Below are 16,879 nucleotides of genomic sequence, written 5' to 3' on the forward strand. Positions count from 1 at the left end.
GTAATAAAATGGAGGGATATCAATGCATACTAGCAGATTTCAGGCATTCGACATGAATTGCTTTACAAAAGCCTCGTCTTGGATATCCACAATCTCGACTCCCTTGGAAGCCAGTTCCTGCATAGTTTCTTCAAATTTGTCAGGCTGGACAGCTTGTGTGCCTTGGCGAACAAGGATGGTTCTGAAGCCAAACTTGACTGCGTCTAAGCAAGTCATTTTGACGCAAAAGTCTGCGGCCAATCCAACGATGATGACGGTTTCAATGTGGTTCTGATAGAGGATTTTTGCCAACTGGGTTATTTCCATGTATTGATTGTCTGCGAACGCGCTGTATGAATCCACCATGCTGTTCTTGCCCTTTTGCACAGTATAATCGATCTTTTCCAACGGTATCGAGTCTACTATCTTGGCTCCATCTGTACCTTGCTGATTGCCCACGACTTTAAATTGCGTTCGTATGGGTCTTGCAATTGTTAACGACTTACCACGCAGTGAGCTGGCCACAACACTTGTTCTATCTTTTGCCCATCATATTCCAATGCAATGGACTCGAATGGCTGCTTATTGTGGTTTCTTGCAAAGCTAACGTGGTTGTCTGGGTGCCAGTCCTTTAAAGACAACGTCAAGGTATTGGCAGTTCTAACTAACGGTAAATTCCTCACCTGTGTCGCGATCACGATACCCTTGAGCTTCTCGAGTAGCTCATTCACGGTCGGTAGAATGCAAGACGCACGAGGGACTGGAAGTGAGCCTGATTCCATAAAGTCATTCTGAATGTCGACCAAGATAAGGGCAAACTTGGTAGCAGCGGTCATTTTTTGCATAAATTACAGGGAAAAGATCGAAAATCGCGCGCCTCTTGTCGCTTAAAGCCGCTACTGCTGCTTTCCACACCTACCGAGATCTGTTGACATGGAAATTACGAAATTCTTTGCTAATGCCAGAGCAACACTTGATGCACACGTGTGTATATAGATATCTGTTTGCCTACGTATATTCGTTTCAAAAGTTTACAGAAAACTCTCCATGTAGCACGATCGACGTGAACGAGTGATCAAGTTATCACGGTAACCTGTCGTCAAGCAGCACGTTGTTGAACTCTTTTTGACACATCGACTTTTTACACAGAGATATCACAGCTCAAAGCAAGAAGCTTGTCTTTGCGCTACATCGGCAAGTGTTCCCGTAAAGAGAAGAAAGTCCTATGAATATCTCAATGACACGCGCACGCTGCAGTGTTTCACAGAAGAACGGCAAGTTCAATGAAGCACGGACCAAGCAAAACGAGATCATGGCATTGTTCAAGCAGCTCGCGCCGGAATTGACGGGCGTAAACTATTACAGATACGCCAGATCATTCTCCGGTGGTCTAGAAGAGTTTGTGAGTAGACGATATCATCTAGGTAAACTTTAGCTAACCGAGGTTTCAGATCGAAGCGATGGCGTTCTTTTGCTATCTAGAGAACAAGAGATTAATAAGCAAGGAAGAAATTGACAGTTTATTCCGAGATGAGGATGGTAACCAGGTGCGTAGAACAATGGATAGGAGAGATCAGACAACGTGATTTGCTAAATACAATTCCAGTGGCTGTATATACAACCAGAGGACTATGTAAGAAGATCTAGATTATTGGGAATATGGAAATACAAAGACCGTAACATTCCATGCAAAGGTCCTTGGCCTGGCAGATTTCACAGGTGAAATGATGCGCTATGCTATCAATACAGTTACGACAGGAAACTACGACAAGGCCATGGAAATATGCCATTTCCTACGTGAACTTAGTACTGGTAAGACCACATCTATTGTAGTCATCAATGGCAGAGAATTTACACATCGCAAGACTTCGAGATGCTCGCGGCTTCATCGCTACCTATACTTAACAAGAAGATGTCGACATTTAGGTCAAGTTTAGCCAAAGTCGAAAGAGGTAAATATGATCCTTCGTGCTGTGAATATTTTTTACATTCTAAATATCATTTCATTTTGTTTAGCCTGCTATGCTTTCCAAATTCGAGGCAGCGAATACCCAAAGGAGATGTACCAGACAATAATTCGTGATCATCAGTCTAGATACGAGGAAGAACGTGGCATACAAAACGATGATGATTAAACATATCGTCGTACAAAAGTCAATTGTTTGTGATTGTTGTAAAAGAGAATCGTGGATAACGAAGCATATTGCATTCGTTCCACCGACGTTTCCCGACTTGATTTAAAAACGTGTGTGATATGGATGTGGTTGGCGCATTCGTTCTCAGTGCAGCAGTTATATCAGCCAGCAGCAGGCAATTTCGGGTCGGTACTCTTTTTTTGTCCGCATGCTTCGCTCACTCGTGACGAGAAATATAACTATTGCCAGAATACCGATTGCACACTGTAGGGTACACACCAATCTGCAACCGTCGCGATCGCTCTTCACACGATCGTCCTTTTTCACCAGCCATTCAACGAAGCGACCTGAATCATGGTTCTTAAAACGCGAATGGCGTACATATATTCGACCTCACTACTACCAGAACCGGCAGTCCTTGTCAGAAGTTAAAAGACAACAGCAGGATCCTTTCAAGAGACTCGCTCGGCGTATCAACAACGAAAGCCCGGAGAAATTATCATGGACCATTATCGGTGTCAACCTCGCAGTTTTTCTGACTTGGCAGTACGCGGAAGGCTGTTATCGACAGTTTGGTGACGGGAGCTGGATTGTATTTATGCGTGAAAATTTCATGACATCTTTGCAAAACATGCGTGAGGGACGCATATATACTCTGCTTACATCTTCTGTCTCGCATGAAAGCATGCCACATTTCCTCCTCAACATGATTGTTTTGCAGTCAATAGCTGCGCCGTTGATTGCCACACTCAGTCCATCTCGATTTTTACTATTCTATATGGGCTCAGCCGTCACCTCTTCGCTTGCAAGCCTTGCATACGTCAAATACATCAGACCTCACTTACACAAGAGCTACAGATTCAACCCTGCTGAACCCGTTGCTTCGCTGGGTGCTTCAGGTAAAATCAAACCGTTCTTATGTTTCCCATTGTTACGCAGAATACTCACGCTTTATCAGGTTTCTTGATGGCTGCAATGACCTTTTACGGCCTCGCATGTAAGTTGGGACATTCAAATTGTGGCCTTCCTGTGCTATACTAACCCATCATACTTATCTAGTCCCGCAAACTCGCTTCCTGCTTTTCTTTTTTATCCCTATGCCTGCACTTTCAGTAATAGGTGCAGTTGCATTGTATGATCTGTACAATGCATACACACGGCAGGTAAGCCAAGTTATGCTACAAACGAAGTATGCGTGCTTATACTTTTCTGCATCAGTTTGGATACTTCGATAGCGCTGCACATCTCGGTGGTGTGGCATACGGAGCTGGATACTGGTTCTTGCGTGTGAGACCCTTATTGAGAGCTGGAAGATGGCGTTTTTAAAATAACGCTAAAATAAACCGTCATTCAAGAGTCTATAGAACAATGCACATACGTTAAAGAGCTTAATGTCCTCTATGCATTGTCCTAATTTATCAGAGTCTTTGTATGAACAAAGAAAATAATCATTCCTTCCTATTTAGCGGAGGAGGACGGTTTAAGCAGCAGTCGCCTCCAAGGATCACACCGAACCTTCGTCACGTTTGCCATATAGGGCAACAAATTTTCTTTCGCGTTTCACGACTTTTTTCTCCATTATCTAAGAGCCACGGATTGCCTAGTTTTTCATGTCTAGCAATCAAGCGTCGTCATCGACTTCAAATCGCTGGCTCAGTAATATCCTTCGACCTCGCGCATCGTCGGTGTCTGTCGAGTCATGCCTTAACATTCACAATACGAACCCTACGACTCCTCTTGACGCTCGGGCTATCTTACCTCTAGTGGAAAGTTCACAGCCTCTAGCCGCCCGTCTAAAACATCTCAAGACGTTTGCCGATCTGTGCAAAAGCTACAGGTTTACTCATTTGGACAATGTCTTCTTTGCTGTGCAAGACTTGCTAGAGTCAAGTATGCCTCGCGAAGCCCGAAGCACAGTCTTTGACTTTATGACAGCATGCATCAGCGGACAGTACAACGACCTTGGTATGGCCAGAGTAACATTTTACAGCTCGCTAAAAGAACACAAAATTTGGGAGGACTTTGGCGACATGTATAGAGTACTATACGCACTTTGCAGAGGAGGCCGAGATATTTCAGGATTCGAGAAAAACGTTGCCAAATTACTTGCAACATGGCTAGATATGGTTCTGCAACGAGCACCGGAATACAATGTGGAAAAGATTATCGACTCGAACAGACACAACGTATACGAACCTTCGAAAATACTATATCTTTGCGAAATCATGTGTCTAATGACCGACATTGCACGGTTCAAATTCGCCATGTTTGAAGAAGTCGAAGTAGCACACATGATTCGAGCCGCTCGTCGCGCCTTGCTCAGCTCAAACCACTTGGATGATATCCGTGCTTGCATGGCTTTTGCTGACGTCGTTGTGCGATATCGATTTGTGCCGGTTATGGCATTATCACCGTTTATGGACATGTTATGTGTAGCCGTTATGCTACCAGCAGATTTGATACCCGACAAAGCTGAGTCACCTTGGTCTATCTACATGAACCTCCTACGATCACACTGCGCCCACAACGCTGTACTTACGCTTTGTCGCCGCATAGAAGGTCGAGAGCAGGACAGCCACGACACGGAAGCATTGTTAGCCAACGGAGCCGTGACACTGCTCGCCGAGGCAGCATGGGGACCAAAGATCAAAGCAAGCGTGGTCGAATCTTATCAGATACCTGATTCTGTGATACTCATGTATATGCGGCGAGGAGTTCAGCAGGGCAACGACGCGATGAACGCAAAGATACTCGAGTGCTTAACCGATGTTGTACAGAACGACAAAGTCAAGTTGACGACAATGGAGTGGGCAACTGTCTGGGAAATTCTCGATTTTTGCACATTGCAAATTATAACATCTATTTCTGACGAGGACAGACAGGCCCTACTTTGCTTTCCAACTTTACAGTTGGAAGAGATAATCGGTCGCACAATGGTTCATCAGCTCGTACGATTTCTTACTTGTATATATAACCAATATACCCAACAATCATATCAAGGCCCCGTGGATCAATTTATGGGAATTGTATACAAGCTGAGGCAACACCTATCATCCGATGCATCCTGGGCATTGTTGACCTACTATGAAACAGAACATCTCTTGCTACCTTCCGCTGACGGTTGGCTTGAACGCATTTTAGAGTTAGCAGAGACCTTTTATATACCCACCAACGTATCGAGAACGATCCGCACTCGAGTCTTATCAATGATTACCGACGTTTGCTGTGCTGTCAAGGAATTTTATCCGGACGAAGTAAATCGAAAGATTATATACCCTCTGGTCGCTGGTGCTCCGCAAGAATCATGTGTTGCGATTCGGCAGAAAATTGTGGATCTAATCATCGTTGGCTTAGAAAGCTGCACGGACGAGGATCTTTTCGATATGTTCCTGGACATTATGCGCAAATGCACTAGCTGCAAATGCCTCGGAGAAGTGACGCCAACTAATGACGTGAAACCGGAAGAGAGCAAGCTACGAAGATCTCAGAGCCAGACACATCCTCCGCATGTGCCTCTCGCAAAAACAATGTCAAAAAGTACTACAGCCTCGCCACTGAGTGCCAGCAGTCCTGTGGTCTCCTTTGAAGGTCAATCAATGGATGGTTCCTATTGTACTGGAATTCCAGCCATGTGCGGTCTTGTCGAGTTGTTTGAAACCATGGATGTATATTTGGACAGCAGCAGATGTTTAAAAGTTTTCCAGACGATACTGAGCATAGCTAACAACATGGACGATCTGCTATGCCCTTACGGTGGGCCGAAGATAGTCGCTCTAGAGCTGTTGTTACGTCTGAGATGCGAACCTGACCACTGTATCAGCTTCATTCCCGATCGTAAGTACATAATTTAGGATTACTAGATTCAAGTGCAACTAACAATGTGATAGCGATCGGAAGCGACAATGCGTTGATTACATTGATACGTCAAAGCGAAAACAACCGCAAATTGGAAAAGAAGAACAAAGACAAGAGCAGCATGACACTTTCTCTCGATTTGGAGACCACCGTTCCGAAACGACCAAGACCGTTAAAATCACGGCTGCTATCCTATAAGCCAGAAGGCGAAATGATTCCCGACGACGAAGTTGTGATTCCTGTCAACGACATGATAGATGCATATATTGCAATTCTATCTCATTCTTCAAACTGGGACCTTGTTTCGTTCGTCTTGAAGCAATTACCGCTGCAGCTCAGTAACAAACACCTATTTTGTGGGGCTGGAACTGGCATCGAAAAGCTTCGCAGGCGCGTTGTACAATGGATTGACAGCAGCAGGATGCTGGAGAACGTGCACAGATTACCACCGACTATAAGGCGCAACGACTTGAATGTGCATGCCTACAACATTTTAGTTGTCTTGATTTCATATCGACGATTTTTCAGCAAGCAATCTCAAGACAAAATTGTATACGCGTTCTACATGGGCCTTAGACAAGTTACAGCTGCGACGAAACCCTGTATCCACGCATTGACAGTCTGCTGCTACGAACTGCCATTGTCGGTGACCAAGATGCTGAACGAGATATTGCAACGCATGTCTCAGATCATTTCGGTGAGCAGCGTCTCTGTACATATCCTCGAATTTCTCTCAGGTCTGGCGCGACTTCCTAATCTTTATGCCAACTTCACAAGCGACACATATAAACTCGTATTCGCCATTGCTCTTAATTATTTACAGCATTCATATTCAGCAACTTCCTCCTCCTCCACCGCCGAAGCTCAGCGATCTGGCAGCATATCGACACCAAGCTTGAGCAGTGCACAGCAAACCAACTCTCCAGTACCAGGAACCACTGCAACTCGACAACAGGCGCAGAGAGATTCGTCTGCCGGAGCCTCGAGCCAGACTGCACTGTCTCAATACGTGCTTATAATGGCGTATCTGGTCATCACAGTGTGGTTCACAGCGGTTCCTCTGCGAGAGCGCCGGAAACATGTCTCTTTTATCATCCAGCGACTCGTGAGTGCTAACCCAATTGGCAAGAGCATAGATGAGCAAACCTTCACGTGTATCGACATGCTTTCGAGGTTCAGCTTTGCAGATATCAGCTTGTCTCCAAAAAAATCGCTCGTCTCCAAGATTCTGATGGGAGACGCGGCTACAGACACCACTCCACCAGCTAGCGATGCCAATGTCGCAAAGCAAAATACCAGATCATGGCTATATGGGCACACTCTCTTGACGTTGAAGACAGCCAGCGCGCTTGGATGGGTGGAAATAACTATCCGACGTCCTTCTGGAACTGTGTCGCTGATGTGCAATGTAGAGAACAGAGTCAGGTCGGAAGATATCGACTACAAGACACTGCCGGCTCTGTTGATGATGCAGTACACACCGGACTTGTATGCTGCGAGAATGATCCAGTCTCGAGAAGAGGACGAAGAGACGACTGAAGAGCAAGAGGAGATTGAAGGTACTGGTCTTGGTATTACGTTTGATGAAAACACTCCAAAGGCAGAGGAGGAGCAGGACAAGCAAAAGGCCCCTGGCGTTCCCTCGGATCGATTGCTTACTAGACGGCCATCCATAACTCAGCGTGCACTTTTGGATCTTTTTTCAAGAACATTATCGCCTGCTGTCCGTAGCAATGAAGGTACACCAACCAGGACACCAAGTAGTCCTCAATCTGCGAGCACTACAAACAGAAACGAAGACAAGGATGTTGAAGCCGAAGGAGCAGAAACCACTCCAGCCGTACGTCAGACTCTTCCCGAGTCAGCGACCGCGGAAACGCCTTCCCAGCCCATCAGCCTATTACGAAAGGAGAACCAGTCTTTGGATCCTGCGTTCTTATACATGCAATTAAGCAACTATCCGGATCTTACGAGAGTCATGGAAATATCTCCACCACTACCTGACGATGAGACGACTGCACGAAGTATCGCTACCTTGGACCGAACTCCTGTTGTCGATTTCCACAAAATTGGTGTGCTCTACGTGGGCAAGGGTCAAAAGAACGAAGTTGAGATCCTGGCAAACACACATGGTTCGCCAGATTACGTCAAGCTCTTGAGTTCACTCGGCCATATTGAACCCTTGCGAGGCCGCAAAGACAACACTGGAGGACTTGACCGAGAAAAGGACCTGGACGGCAAATATGCTTATTTTTGGGAGGATCAGGTCACCAAGATCATCTTCCATGTTGCAACAATGATGCCTACGGACTTGGAGCGTGATCCGCAGTGTAACGACAAGAAACGGCACATTGGCAACGATTTTGTCACGATTGTGTACAATGATTCTGGCGAAGATTATGCATTTGATACTCTTCCAGGTCACTTTAACTTTATCAACATTGTTGTCACTCCCCACTCGATTACCAAGGAACCAGCTTCAGCCCAAAGCGGTCAGGAGAATTCATTCTTCAAGGTTGAACTCCAGAGGCGACCTGATATGCCAGAAATTGGACCTGTTTCGGATCCAAAGCTCATCTCAAGCCAATCACTACCGGGCTTTGTTCGGCAAATGGCCTTGCATGCAAATATCTTTGCTCAAGTGCAATCAAGTGTGCTCACAAAGCGAGAATACGTTTCACCGTGGAAAGAGCGCTTGCGCCATATCAAGCGTGTCAAGGAACGACTCTCCAAAGCAAACGAACAAGCTGCGCTTGCTTCAGCAGCTGCAGCTTCAGCTACTGGCCCGTCCTCGGCGTCAGCAGCGCGAGCTGCCTCGATTAGTGGCAGCACGATACCCATTGAAAATTTGCTGGACTTTACAAGATATACGTAGCTATCCATCTTAGATGTAAAGCAAACAAAGGCACCCCTCTGTACATTCATGGAAGAACAATGAAAACAAGAAAAAGTATCCATTTCATTCTATACACTGAGACTTTGTTGATACAATGGCAGGTAAAAAGGTTCTTTAAGAATGTGTATTGTTTTCAGAATGATCGGTTACAACATAGTAGTTGACGAAATTGCGTCCAGGAGGGACATAGTAGAGCGGGAAATTTTAGGGACGACATTTTCAGGGGTGCTACAAAAAAGCAAATTGTTTGTTTTCTGTGTTGACGCGTCCTTCAACATTTCTTTCGTCCTGCTCGGTTGTTCTATCGTCACTTGTTTTCACCTATACGGAGCAATCCAATCGCTACGCCTGAAGCGATGGATTCTTGCGAACGCAAGGCGAATCTCGGTATGTATACACGGATGCATCTTGAGAGACGATAAATTGAAACTCTGTTACAGAGGTGCTGTCAAACTCTTGTGCTACAGTGAAATCGATCATTGGAGATCTCGCTCATGCTCATATGGTATGTAAGATGGCTAGATATCGAAATCAGATATATTAACATTGAATGTTTTGTCAAAGACAAGCATTCTCTGATGCTCACTTTCAACGTCGATTGGTTCCAAGCCTTCTCCATCGGCTGAATAAACTCCGGTGGCGCAAGGTACTTTATCGTGAACAGCCTTCCACTTGATCAACGTTACAAGTCTGGAAAAGTAGTTTTGGCGGCGTCATGCAAGGAAACAAAGAAACTCAGCAAACACCAAATCAACCATTACATGGAACCATTGGTGGACGAGCTTGTAAAACTCTACATCGGTGTGCCAGCATCTCTATCAATGCTAGAGGTTGAATTGAAGAAAGAAATGCGCATGCTGGTGAGTCTTGCCAGTGTCTTTCACTTTGCTCCAAATATGCGCCGAAGACGAAAAGCAACCCAAAGAAAGCATCAGCGACCATATGCATACCACTGTCTGTGGTCCGCTGTCCGAGATCGGTCAGCTCTGCTGATGGTCGCATGTGACATCCCGGCGGCAAGCAAGGTCTCTGGTGCACAAGTTTCGGCTCCTATTGGGATTGCTACAAGTGCAAAAAGCAGTTTCCCAGCACATCAGAGCCACCCTTTGAAGCCGGACTTTTCAGGATCCACTGAACAAGAACCTAGCACGTCTAGACCACACACACGGAAGAGGATAACTCACTGAATGCCGACGTACGGAAAAATGCCCGCACCTCTTCCACACATCTCTCTCATTGTATTTGCGCTTGCATCAGCAATAAAAGAAGAAGCGGGCCGCCAGCTGTTCAGTGAACTGTGCCTGGCCAATTTTCTTCATTGCCTTTTCTTGGAGTTGTATCCATCGAGACCACACACAGGTTGATATCAGGAACCTGCAATCACAGCGGGGCTCATTCGAGACATGCTTTGAACGCTGCTGCAAGTCATGGAACAATCCGTGCACAAGGCATTATCAGTCAGCTGGACAATATTTACAGAATATTCAATTGACAAATTCTCGATTGTCATACATGCGGGAATTCCCACCCAGCCGTCATCATCGACGCAAATGATGCTAAATGCTAACATTCGTTATTGTGTACAAGGAGATCACCTTCTAAAATAATGACTATAATTGTAAAACTATGCAGCTACAATAGGACAATGTGATGGACTAGAACTCTGCCCAGAGAGCGTCAAATTCTTTCTGGAATGCCTGGATGCATTCGGGTATATTGGTTATAACAATATTCTCGCGATTTTTCGTGCGTGCACTGGTGTCAAAACCAAGTTAGAAGCAACAGCTACATGCATTGATACTGCCATGATCTTACCCTTTCGACCAGTTGAAACTTCCATTAATTAAAGTGGCGCTATCAATGATGGCAAACTTGTTGTGCATGTAGCTAGGACTACGTACAAGTAATTAATGCACAGCCGGATGGCTAGGAGAGTACCAAGAGCAATTATTGTCTTTTACCTGTGATCGGTTTTGAAGGGTATGCCATGATCCGCTTGCAATCGTGTGGCGTCCGCGTATTTGTTTGCATTCTGCTGATCGTCCGTAATAATTCTGACTTTGCAGTTGCGTTTCTTTGCAGCGATCAATGCATCGGCAGTATCATCATCCGTTAACGAGAATACGCAAACATCGATTGAGGTAGTAGCAGAATTTAGCACAGAGATAAAAGCCTACAGATAGGAAACCAGAAAGGCATAAGTAACATTTACAAAAATCCTGCAGGATTTCGCGTATAAACTTGCATTGTAGCTCTCTTTGGATGGGAAAAAGTAAGACTGTGCAAAATAGCCGTTCTTGAGTGCGGCGCTGGTACCGTTCTGAGTAAAGTACTTAATGACAGCTTTCGATCCCGCGCCTTCATCGATTTCCATGCTGAATGCAGGTGCTTTTCTACCGTTTTTGCCTTTACCGCCGCCGTTATTCTTTCTCTGGGGTGCAGCAGGCACAATAGCTTCGTCTTCGTCGGATGGAACATAGTCATCATCCGATTCTCCGATCCTGTCATACCGCTCCGGCACTACAAAGTCGTCATCATCATTGTCTTGTCGCTTGCTGCCATCTTGTTGCTTGTTGGTGGCGCGCTTGGCGGGCTTAGTGTTTGACTCGGAAGATCCTTCATCGAACGCCATGTCGACCGCCGTTGTGACGCAGACCTGGAGCCACTGCAGCATACATCGTTCCTTGTCTCGGTCGCATGCCTGAATAGCCTGTTCAAACATTGTCTTGACGGTGCGGATCGTGTTATTCGGAGAATGAGACTTGTTGCTCAGAACGGTCTTTAAACGTGCGTTTGCTTCCTTGTTCAGCACGCTGTCCCTGACAATATGCGGTGCAGAAGGCATCGTCTATTGTAGACAATGAACTCTGTGTACTGCTTTTTTTTTTTCACTGCGAGGTAAAACTTTACGGCGCTTGCTTACCAGGGATAATAGCTGCTGAAAGTTGGCATCTTTAATGTCAGACGGTTCCAAAGCAGGCGCTGACGGTTCGCCAAGTCCACAGAGTAGCTCAAAAAGCTTGTCAATCATAATAATCTAAATAACGGTTTCAAAGGGAGAAAAAGGAAAGAAAAGGAGAGAAAACATTGCAGATACAAGTGCCCTGCAGCACATTTATGATTGTGGCTCGTTGCACAAGGCTGCCAAATAGACTCCAGAACACAGAAATAGGGACCGAGCCCACCACCAATGCGGAACTGTGTCCGAACTTGTGTCGGTTCAGACCAGTTCGTTCAGGATATTAGGAGTGTCTGGGTATATACAATCCATCTACAAGTTGTGGGCAGATGCTCACCAAAAAGCGCACGCTGGATTTTTGACTCGGTGATGAACGGACTATGTGTACCGCATATTCATTTGCGCTGCCAGACGTAGCATGACGTCGACTCGCCCATTTAGCTGCACTTTGTGCTCCCTTCTATGCGCGACACAATTGACAGTGACCGCCTGCAGGAAAATTACATTGACCCACAGTATACAATCAAAAGAATGAAGTAAAAGCACCGCATTGTTGACCTTAACAAAGATATTTATTCATTGTTGTCCGTAGAATCTAACCGATCTGATCGCGGCTAACCTCGCTGGCTACCTGGATGAGCCATCGTTTCGTAGATAGTCAAGATACATCACATCAATGTCGCTTATCCAATCATGCTACGCTTGCGACCTCTTAATCTCACTGGATACTTTGTCTTCAGTACATAGTAGTAGTAATATCATCATTTTTTTGCATAGTACTTGCCTTCTTCCAGCTTGCTCATTACTGCTCTGGATTTTTTGTAGTTCTTTTGGTAATGCGAAAGGATATCTGATACAAGTTGCTCGGTGTTTGGATGCGTGCTGGCAAAAGCGCGTTCAAGCACGTACAAATCGACGGCCTGGTCCTCGGGCAAGGGTGACACGTAGCTCAATCCAAAATCTATGACAACCTTCGTGGGACGGTCTCAGCATTGCATTATATTATCATTGCCATGGTCTGAGAACTTTTTTATTACCACAGACTCGTTGTCTTGTCGCAGCATCAAGTTAGAAGTCGTCAAGTCTCCGTGGACGACATCTATAGCATGCATTCTTGCCAGGGAAACGCCGATCTTTTCAGCGAGTTTTGCTGTATCCAGTGTTAAAAGAAAATATTATTAAACCTGCCCAGTAGGTCGCGCTCACCTTGGTCGACGTCTGAGTAATTCGTGGATTGGCTATCTAACAAGCGTTGTTTGACGGATATGCCAACTACATTTTCCATATAGATCGTTGCTGCATCTTCGTCGATGAAATAAACTGTGGGCGTATCGAGTCCCGCTTTTTTACACTTTTGCAGGCTTCGTGCTTCTTGCAGCACGCGCCTTGACGTTAATTGCCGATCGAGATCTGGGTGGCGGTAAGCTTTCAAGAACCGTTCTTTGGCAATGCAGCCGTGCGATAATGTGAGAAACCGATCGAGGTGGAAGACACGCTGTTGATGTTGTTGTTGTCAGTGTGTGAGTATGCGTGGCGATCGTTGCTGGGAACAACATGGGTACTGCTTACAGCTTCAGCTCCTTGCTTAACGAGTGTGCGTTTGACCTGCATAGCGGGAAAGGAAAAAAGGAACAGGGACACTGCTTTTGTCTTATATGAATTCGATGCCTCTGCTTATGCCTGAACAGCACAGTGTATAATAGAGTCTGATATATCACAATCTCATACGCATTAATCCACGTGTGGCCGTCTTGTTTGTTGCGAAGAACGCGTGGACTACATCCACAGTTATTTGCTTCGGATATGAAATGTTTCGCAATGGAATGGCTGGATAACGTACACTGTACTCTGACTTCAGTGGCATTTGAAGCCAATGGATACCAACGTTGCAGCAACCAAAAGTAATGGCATTTACTCCTCACAGCATAATATTAGGCATGATTTGATGTCATCAAAAGTAGTGTTTCAAAAGAGACAAAAAGAAATTGATATTCATCGACGACAACGACTTGTTCCTTTACCAAAATGAGTAACACTGGCTGGGACCACTATGTCAGCCAAAGAATGGGTAACGCTGCATCAATCGACAGATCTATCGTGGATCTCTATTCTAACATTCCACGAAGCCGGACTGAATGTCAACGATGGCTGGAGATCGGCGACGGGTAACAAGCAAAATAACAGTACCGACAACGGTGAGGGCTGGGGCCAGCGACCCGCTACCTCGCAGGGTCAGGGCGACAGCGCCAACAGCGGTTGGGAGTCTATTACACGACGAAAGTATGTGTATTTTTAATGTGCATATCTTGTATAATCGCAAAGTTGACAAATCTATCGTGTGTTATCAGTGACAACAATGCTCTCAGGAGAGGCGGGAGAGGCGGCAGCGGCGCTGCTGGTGGCAGGTGATGATCTCGGTTATTTCCAAACATTAATAGTCTTGTTTGTTATTGATCGTTTTTGATTAGTTGGAACGACTATGCCAGAGCATATGGATCCAACAACAGACGCAGAGGACGAGGAGGCCGACCTCAGGGACAAAACAATGATGGGTACTGATTATCTCTATTTTAAAGCGTGATATTGAAAAGGTATTCATACATGAACCTTTTTTTTCTCAAGTTGGTCAAGTTATGCTCAGAACAAAAGCAGTGTAGCAACGCAATCATCTGGAATTTGGGGTCAGACTGATGCTACGTATGTCAAACGAAAAATGTGATTATGTTGTTAACTTGATAACTGACGGCAACTCTGTAATAGATGGGGCCAGTCTACGACTCAAGGATCGGAAAGCTGGAGATCATCGGCTGCAAACCAGAGTAATGATGGATGGGGCTCGTCCGCCACCTCGCAGTCAGATACTTGGAATTCAAATATGACGCAGCAACAGTCATCAGCTGGATGGGGTTCTGCAAACGACAAGAAGAACAACACAAACAGCTCTGGGTGGGGAAGCACTCAGGATAGGTACGTATATTTCTTTGTTTGCCTAAAAATCATGTCTAACAGTTGATCGTGTTCGCCCAAAGTTGGAGCGAGCCAGCAGGAAAAAGCAGCGAAAATGGCGGCAATGACAGCTGGAATACCACCGCTACTGCTACTACTACGGGTACGAGCGAATGGGATATTCCCATAGCATCCACCGGTGTATTCGGCGTGCAAGGTACAGGTTGGGGTAACATGACCCTTACTGAACCGGTTGAAGTACCAAAGAACGATGGACGAGGAAGCTGGAAGGATGGTGTGCATGTGCTCGCACCACGCGACGAGCGTATGGAACTCAAGCTGTTTGGCACAGCTGATGACAAAGAAACCCAGCATACAGGCATAAACTTTGATAAATACGAAAATATTCCTGTGGAAACTAAAGGCGATAATGTCCCACCTTGTATCGAAAAGGTTTGTTGTAAAAAAAAAATAAAAAGAGCTCGGTTAAAAATATTTTTCAATACTGAGCCATAATCTTTTTCAATGCAGTTTACTAGTCCACCCATTGACGAGCATTTGCTAAGCAACATTACACTTGCTCGATATACAACACCCACGCCTGTGCAAAAGTATTCTATTCCTATAGTTAAATCCGGTCGCGATCTAATGGCATGTGCCCAGACTGGTGAGTAATAAGCATAGATGGATACCGTGAAATCCACACGCCTAATCCGCAATTATCTATAGGTTCTGGCAAAACGGCAGCATTTTTATTCCCTGTGCTTTCAAACATGTTTCTCCATGGACCCGCCGCACCACCAAAGCAGAAATCTTCATCGTCCGGCTATGCTTACAAAAAGGCGTACCCAGAAGTCCTTGTATTAGCTCCTACAAGAGAATTGGCATCCCAGATATACACTGAAGCGAAAAAGTTTACATATCGATCGTTCGCTCGTCCGTGCGTTGTCTACGGCGGTGCAGATATTGGTCATCAGATGCGACAAATTGACCGTGGATGTAACATCCTTGTCGCAACCCCTGGGCGTCTCGTTGACATCCTGGAGCGTCGTCGTCTCTCGTTGGCGAACATCCGGTACCTGATTTTGGACGAGGCTGACCGCATGCTCGATATGGGTTTTGAGCCGCAGATACGACGTATCATTGAACAAGAGGATATGCCTGGTGTCCAAGGACGTCAAACACTCATGTTTTCCGCCACGTTTCCTGGCCAGATCCAAGCACTTGCTCGTGATTTCCTTAAATATTTTGTATTTTTGTCTGTTGGTCGCGTTGGTGCTACTTCGGAAAACATTACGCAGCGCATCGAGTAAGTGACTATTTTTAACAGAGTTGATTTAGCAAGATATTAAGACTAATTTTTCATCCTCCAGGTTCTTGGATGATAATGAAAAACGTTCCAAGATTCTGGAAGTTCTAAAAGAACAAGGTCAAACAAACACAGCCGAAGGCTTGACACTTGTTTTTGTGGAAACGAAACGCATGGCGGACTCGGTTTGCGAGTATCTGCTTGACAATGGTTTCCGTGCGATAGCTATTCACGGCGACCGGACGCAGCCGGAACGCGAGGAAGCCTTGAGAGCTTTCCGGTCAGGAAAAAAGCCCATTATGGTTGCAACTGCAGTTGCCGCCCGTGGATTGGATATCCCCAACGTTACGCACGTTATATCCTTTGAACTACCTTCTGACATCGACGACTATGTCCATCGCATCGGTCGTACAGGTCGTGCTGGAAATACCGGGCTTGCAACAGCATTTTTCACGCGAAGCAACCGGTTATTGGCACCATCCATGGTCAAGTTATTGACAGATGCAAAACAGGCAATACCGTCGTGGTTGCAGGAAATAGCGGACGATGTTAAAGTAAACCCACCGCCAACAAATACGAGCTTCGGTCCTAGACGAGGACGTGGTGGCGGTGGCGGTGGTTTCTATCGACGACGACGCGACGACGACGATGATGAGGATGACGATATTGGACCGCGTATTAGCAGCGTTTCCTTCAGATAGTTAACTAGTACTTATGCTGTTTAAGTGTCAACTGCAGTCCGATTTAGTGCTTTTATGATAAGGAATGTACAGCGAAAAAAATTGCCCGTTACCACTTTT

At 45.6% G+C, this 16,879-nt stretch overlaps 8 protein-coding genes across 8 annotated transcripts; 5 read left to right on the top strand and 3 right to left on the bottom strand.

Moving 5' to 3' along the window:
* Positions 1 to 39: 39 nt before the first annotated feature.
* VTP01DRAFT_8524 (uncharacterized protein) lies at positions 40 to 815 on the bottom strand (the record flags this gene model as incomplete). Its single annotated transcript, XM_069387655.1, has 3 exons — positions 40 to 426; positions 486 to 608; positions 663 to 815. 3 exons carry the CDS (start codon positions 813 to 815, stop codon positions 40 to 42), a joined length of 663 nt encoding a protein of 220 aa, XP_069241402.1.
* A 97-nt stretch (positions 816 to 912) lies between these two features.
* Positions 913 to 2,114, top strand: VTP01DRAFT_8525 (uncharacterized protein; the record flags this gene model as incomplete). The annotated part of the gene is made up of 9 exons (XM_069387656.1): positions 913 to 963; positions 1,033 to 1,067; positions 1,129 to 1,173; positions 1,237 to 1,381; positions 1,431 to 1,526; positions 1,586 to 1,612; positions 1,674 to 1,791; positions 1,845 to 1,931; positions 1,996 to 2,114. 9 exons carry the CDS (start codon positions 913 to 915, stop codon positions 2,112 to 2,114), a joined length of 723 nt encoding a protein of 240 aa, XP_069241403.1.
* Positions 2,115 to 2,322: 208 nt separating this feature from the next.
* Positions 2,323 to 3,440, top strand: VTP01DRAFT_8526 (uncharacterized protein; the record flags this gene model as incomplete). Its single annotated transcript, XM_069387657.1, has 4 exons — positions 2,323 to 3,013; positions 3,073 to 3,111; positions 3,174 to 3,277; positions 3,333 to 3,440. 4 exons carry the CDS (start codon positions 2,323 to 2,325, stop codon positions 3,438 to 3,440), a joined length of 942 nt encoding a protein of 313 aa, XP_069241404.1.
* A 284-nt stretch (positions 3,441 to 3,724) lies between these two features.
* Positions 3,725 to 8,844, top strand: VTP01DRAFT_8527 (uncharacterized protein; the record flags this gene model as incomplete). The annotated part of the gene is made up of 2 exons (XM_069387658.1): positions 3,725 to 5,948; positions 6,002 to 8,844. 2 exons carry the CDS (start codon positions 3,725 to 3,727, stop codon positions 8,842 to 8,844), a joined length of 5,067 nt encoding a protein of 1,688 aa, XP_069241405.1.
* Positions 8,845 to 9,221: 377 nt separating this feature from the next.
* On the top strand, positions 9,222 to 10,052 carry VTP01DRAFT_8528 (uncharacterized protein; the record flags this gene model as incomplete). Its single annotated transcript, XM_069387659.1, has 4 exons — positions 9,222 to 9,252; positions 9,306 to 9,374; positions 9,430 to 9,466; positions 9,512 to 10,052. The coding sequence occupies 4 exons, from the start codon at positions 9,222 to 9,224 to the stop codon at positions 10,050 to 10,052; spliced, it is 678 nt and encodes a 225-aa protein (XP_069241406.1).
* Positions 10,053 to 10,520: 468 nt separating this feature from the next.
* VTP01DRAFT_8529 (uncharacterized protein) lies at positions 10,521 to 11,896 on the bottom strand (the record flags this gene model as incomplete). The annotated part of the gene is made up of 5 exons (XM_069387660.1): positions 10,521 to 10,620; positions 10,681 to 10,758; positions 10,827 to 11,038; positions 11,111 to 11,713; positions 11,789 to 11,896. 5 exons carry the CDS (start codon positions 11,894 to 11,896, stop codon positions 10,521 to 10,523), a joined length of 1,101 nt encoding a protein of 366 aa, XP_069241407.1.
* Positions 11,897 to 12,507: 611 nt separating this feature from the next.
* VTP01DRAFT_8530 (uncharacterized protein) lies at positions 12,508 to 13,435 on the bottom strand (the record flags this gene model as incomplete). The annotated part of the gene is made up of 5 exons (XM_069387662.1): positions 12,508 to 12,545; positions 12,609 to 12,795; positions 12,862 to 12,974; positions 13,031 to 13,319; positions 13,394 to 13,435. The coding sequence occupies 5 exons, from the start codon at positions 13,433 to 13,435 to the stop codon at positions 12,508 to 12,510; spliced, it is 669 nt and encodes a 222-aa protein (XP_069241408.1).
* A 414-nt stretch (positions 13,436 to 13,849) lies between these two features.
* On the top strand, positions 13,850 to 16,780 carry VTP01DRAFT_8531 (uncharacterized protein; the record flags this gene model as incomplete). The annotated part of the gene is made up of 10 exons (XM_069387663.1): positions 13,850 to 13,892; positions 13,951 to 14,104; positions 14,173 to 14,229; positions 14,293 to 14,376; positions 14,447 to 14,521; positions 14,585 to 14,791; positions 14,854 to 15,223; positions 15,302 to 15,437; positions 15,500 to 16,079; positions 16,144 to 16,780. The coding sequence occupies 10 exons, from the start codon at positions 13,850 to 13,852 to the stop codon at positions 16,778 to 16,780; spliced, it is 2,343 nt and encodes a 780-aa protein (XP_069241409.1).
* Positions 16,781 to 16,879: the final 99 nt, after the last annotated feature.

This window comes from Rhizomucor pusillus (assembly GCF_041956525.1).
Source record: "Rhizomucor pusillus strain CBS 183.67 unplaced genomic scaffold VTP01scaffold_5, whole genome shotgun sequence".
NCBI lineage: Eukaryota > Fungi > Mucoromycota > Mucoromycetes > Mucorales > Lichtheimiaceae > Rhizomucor > Rhizomucor pusillus.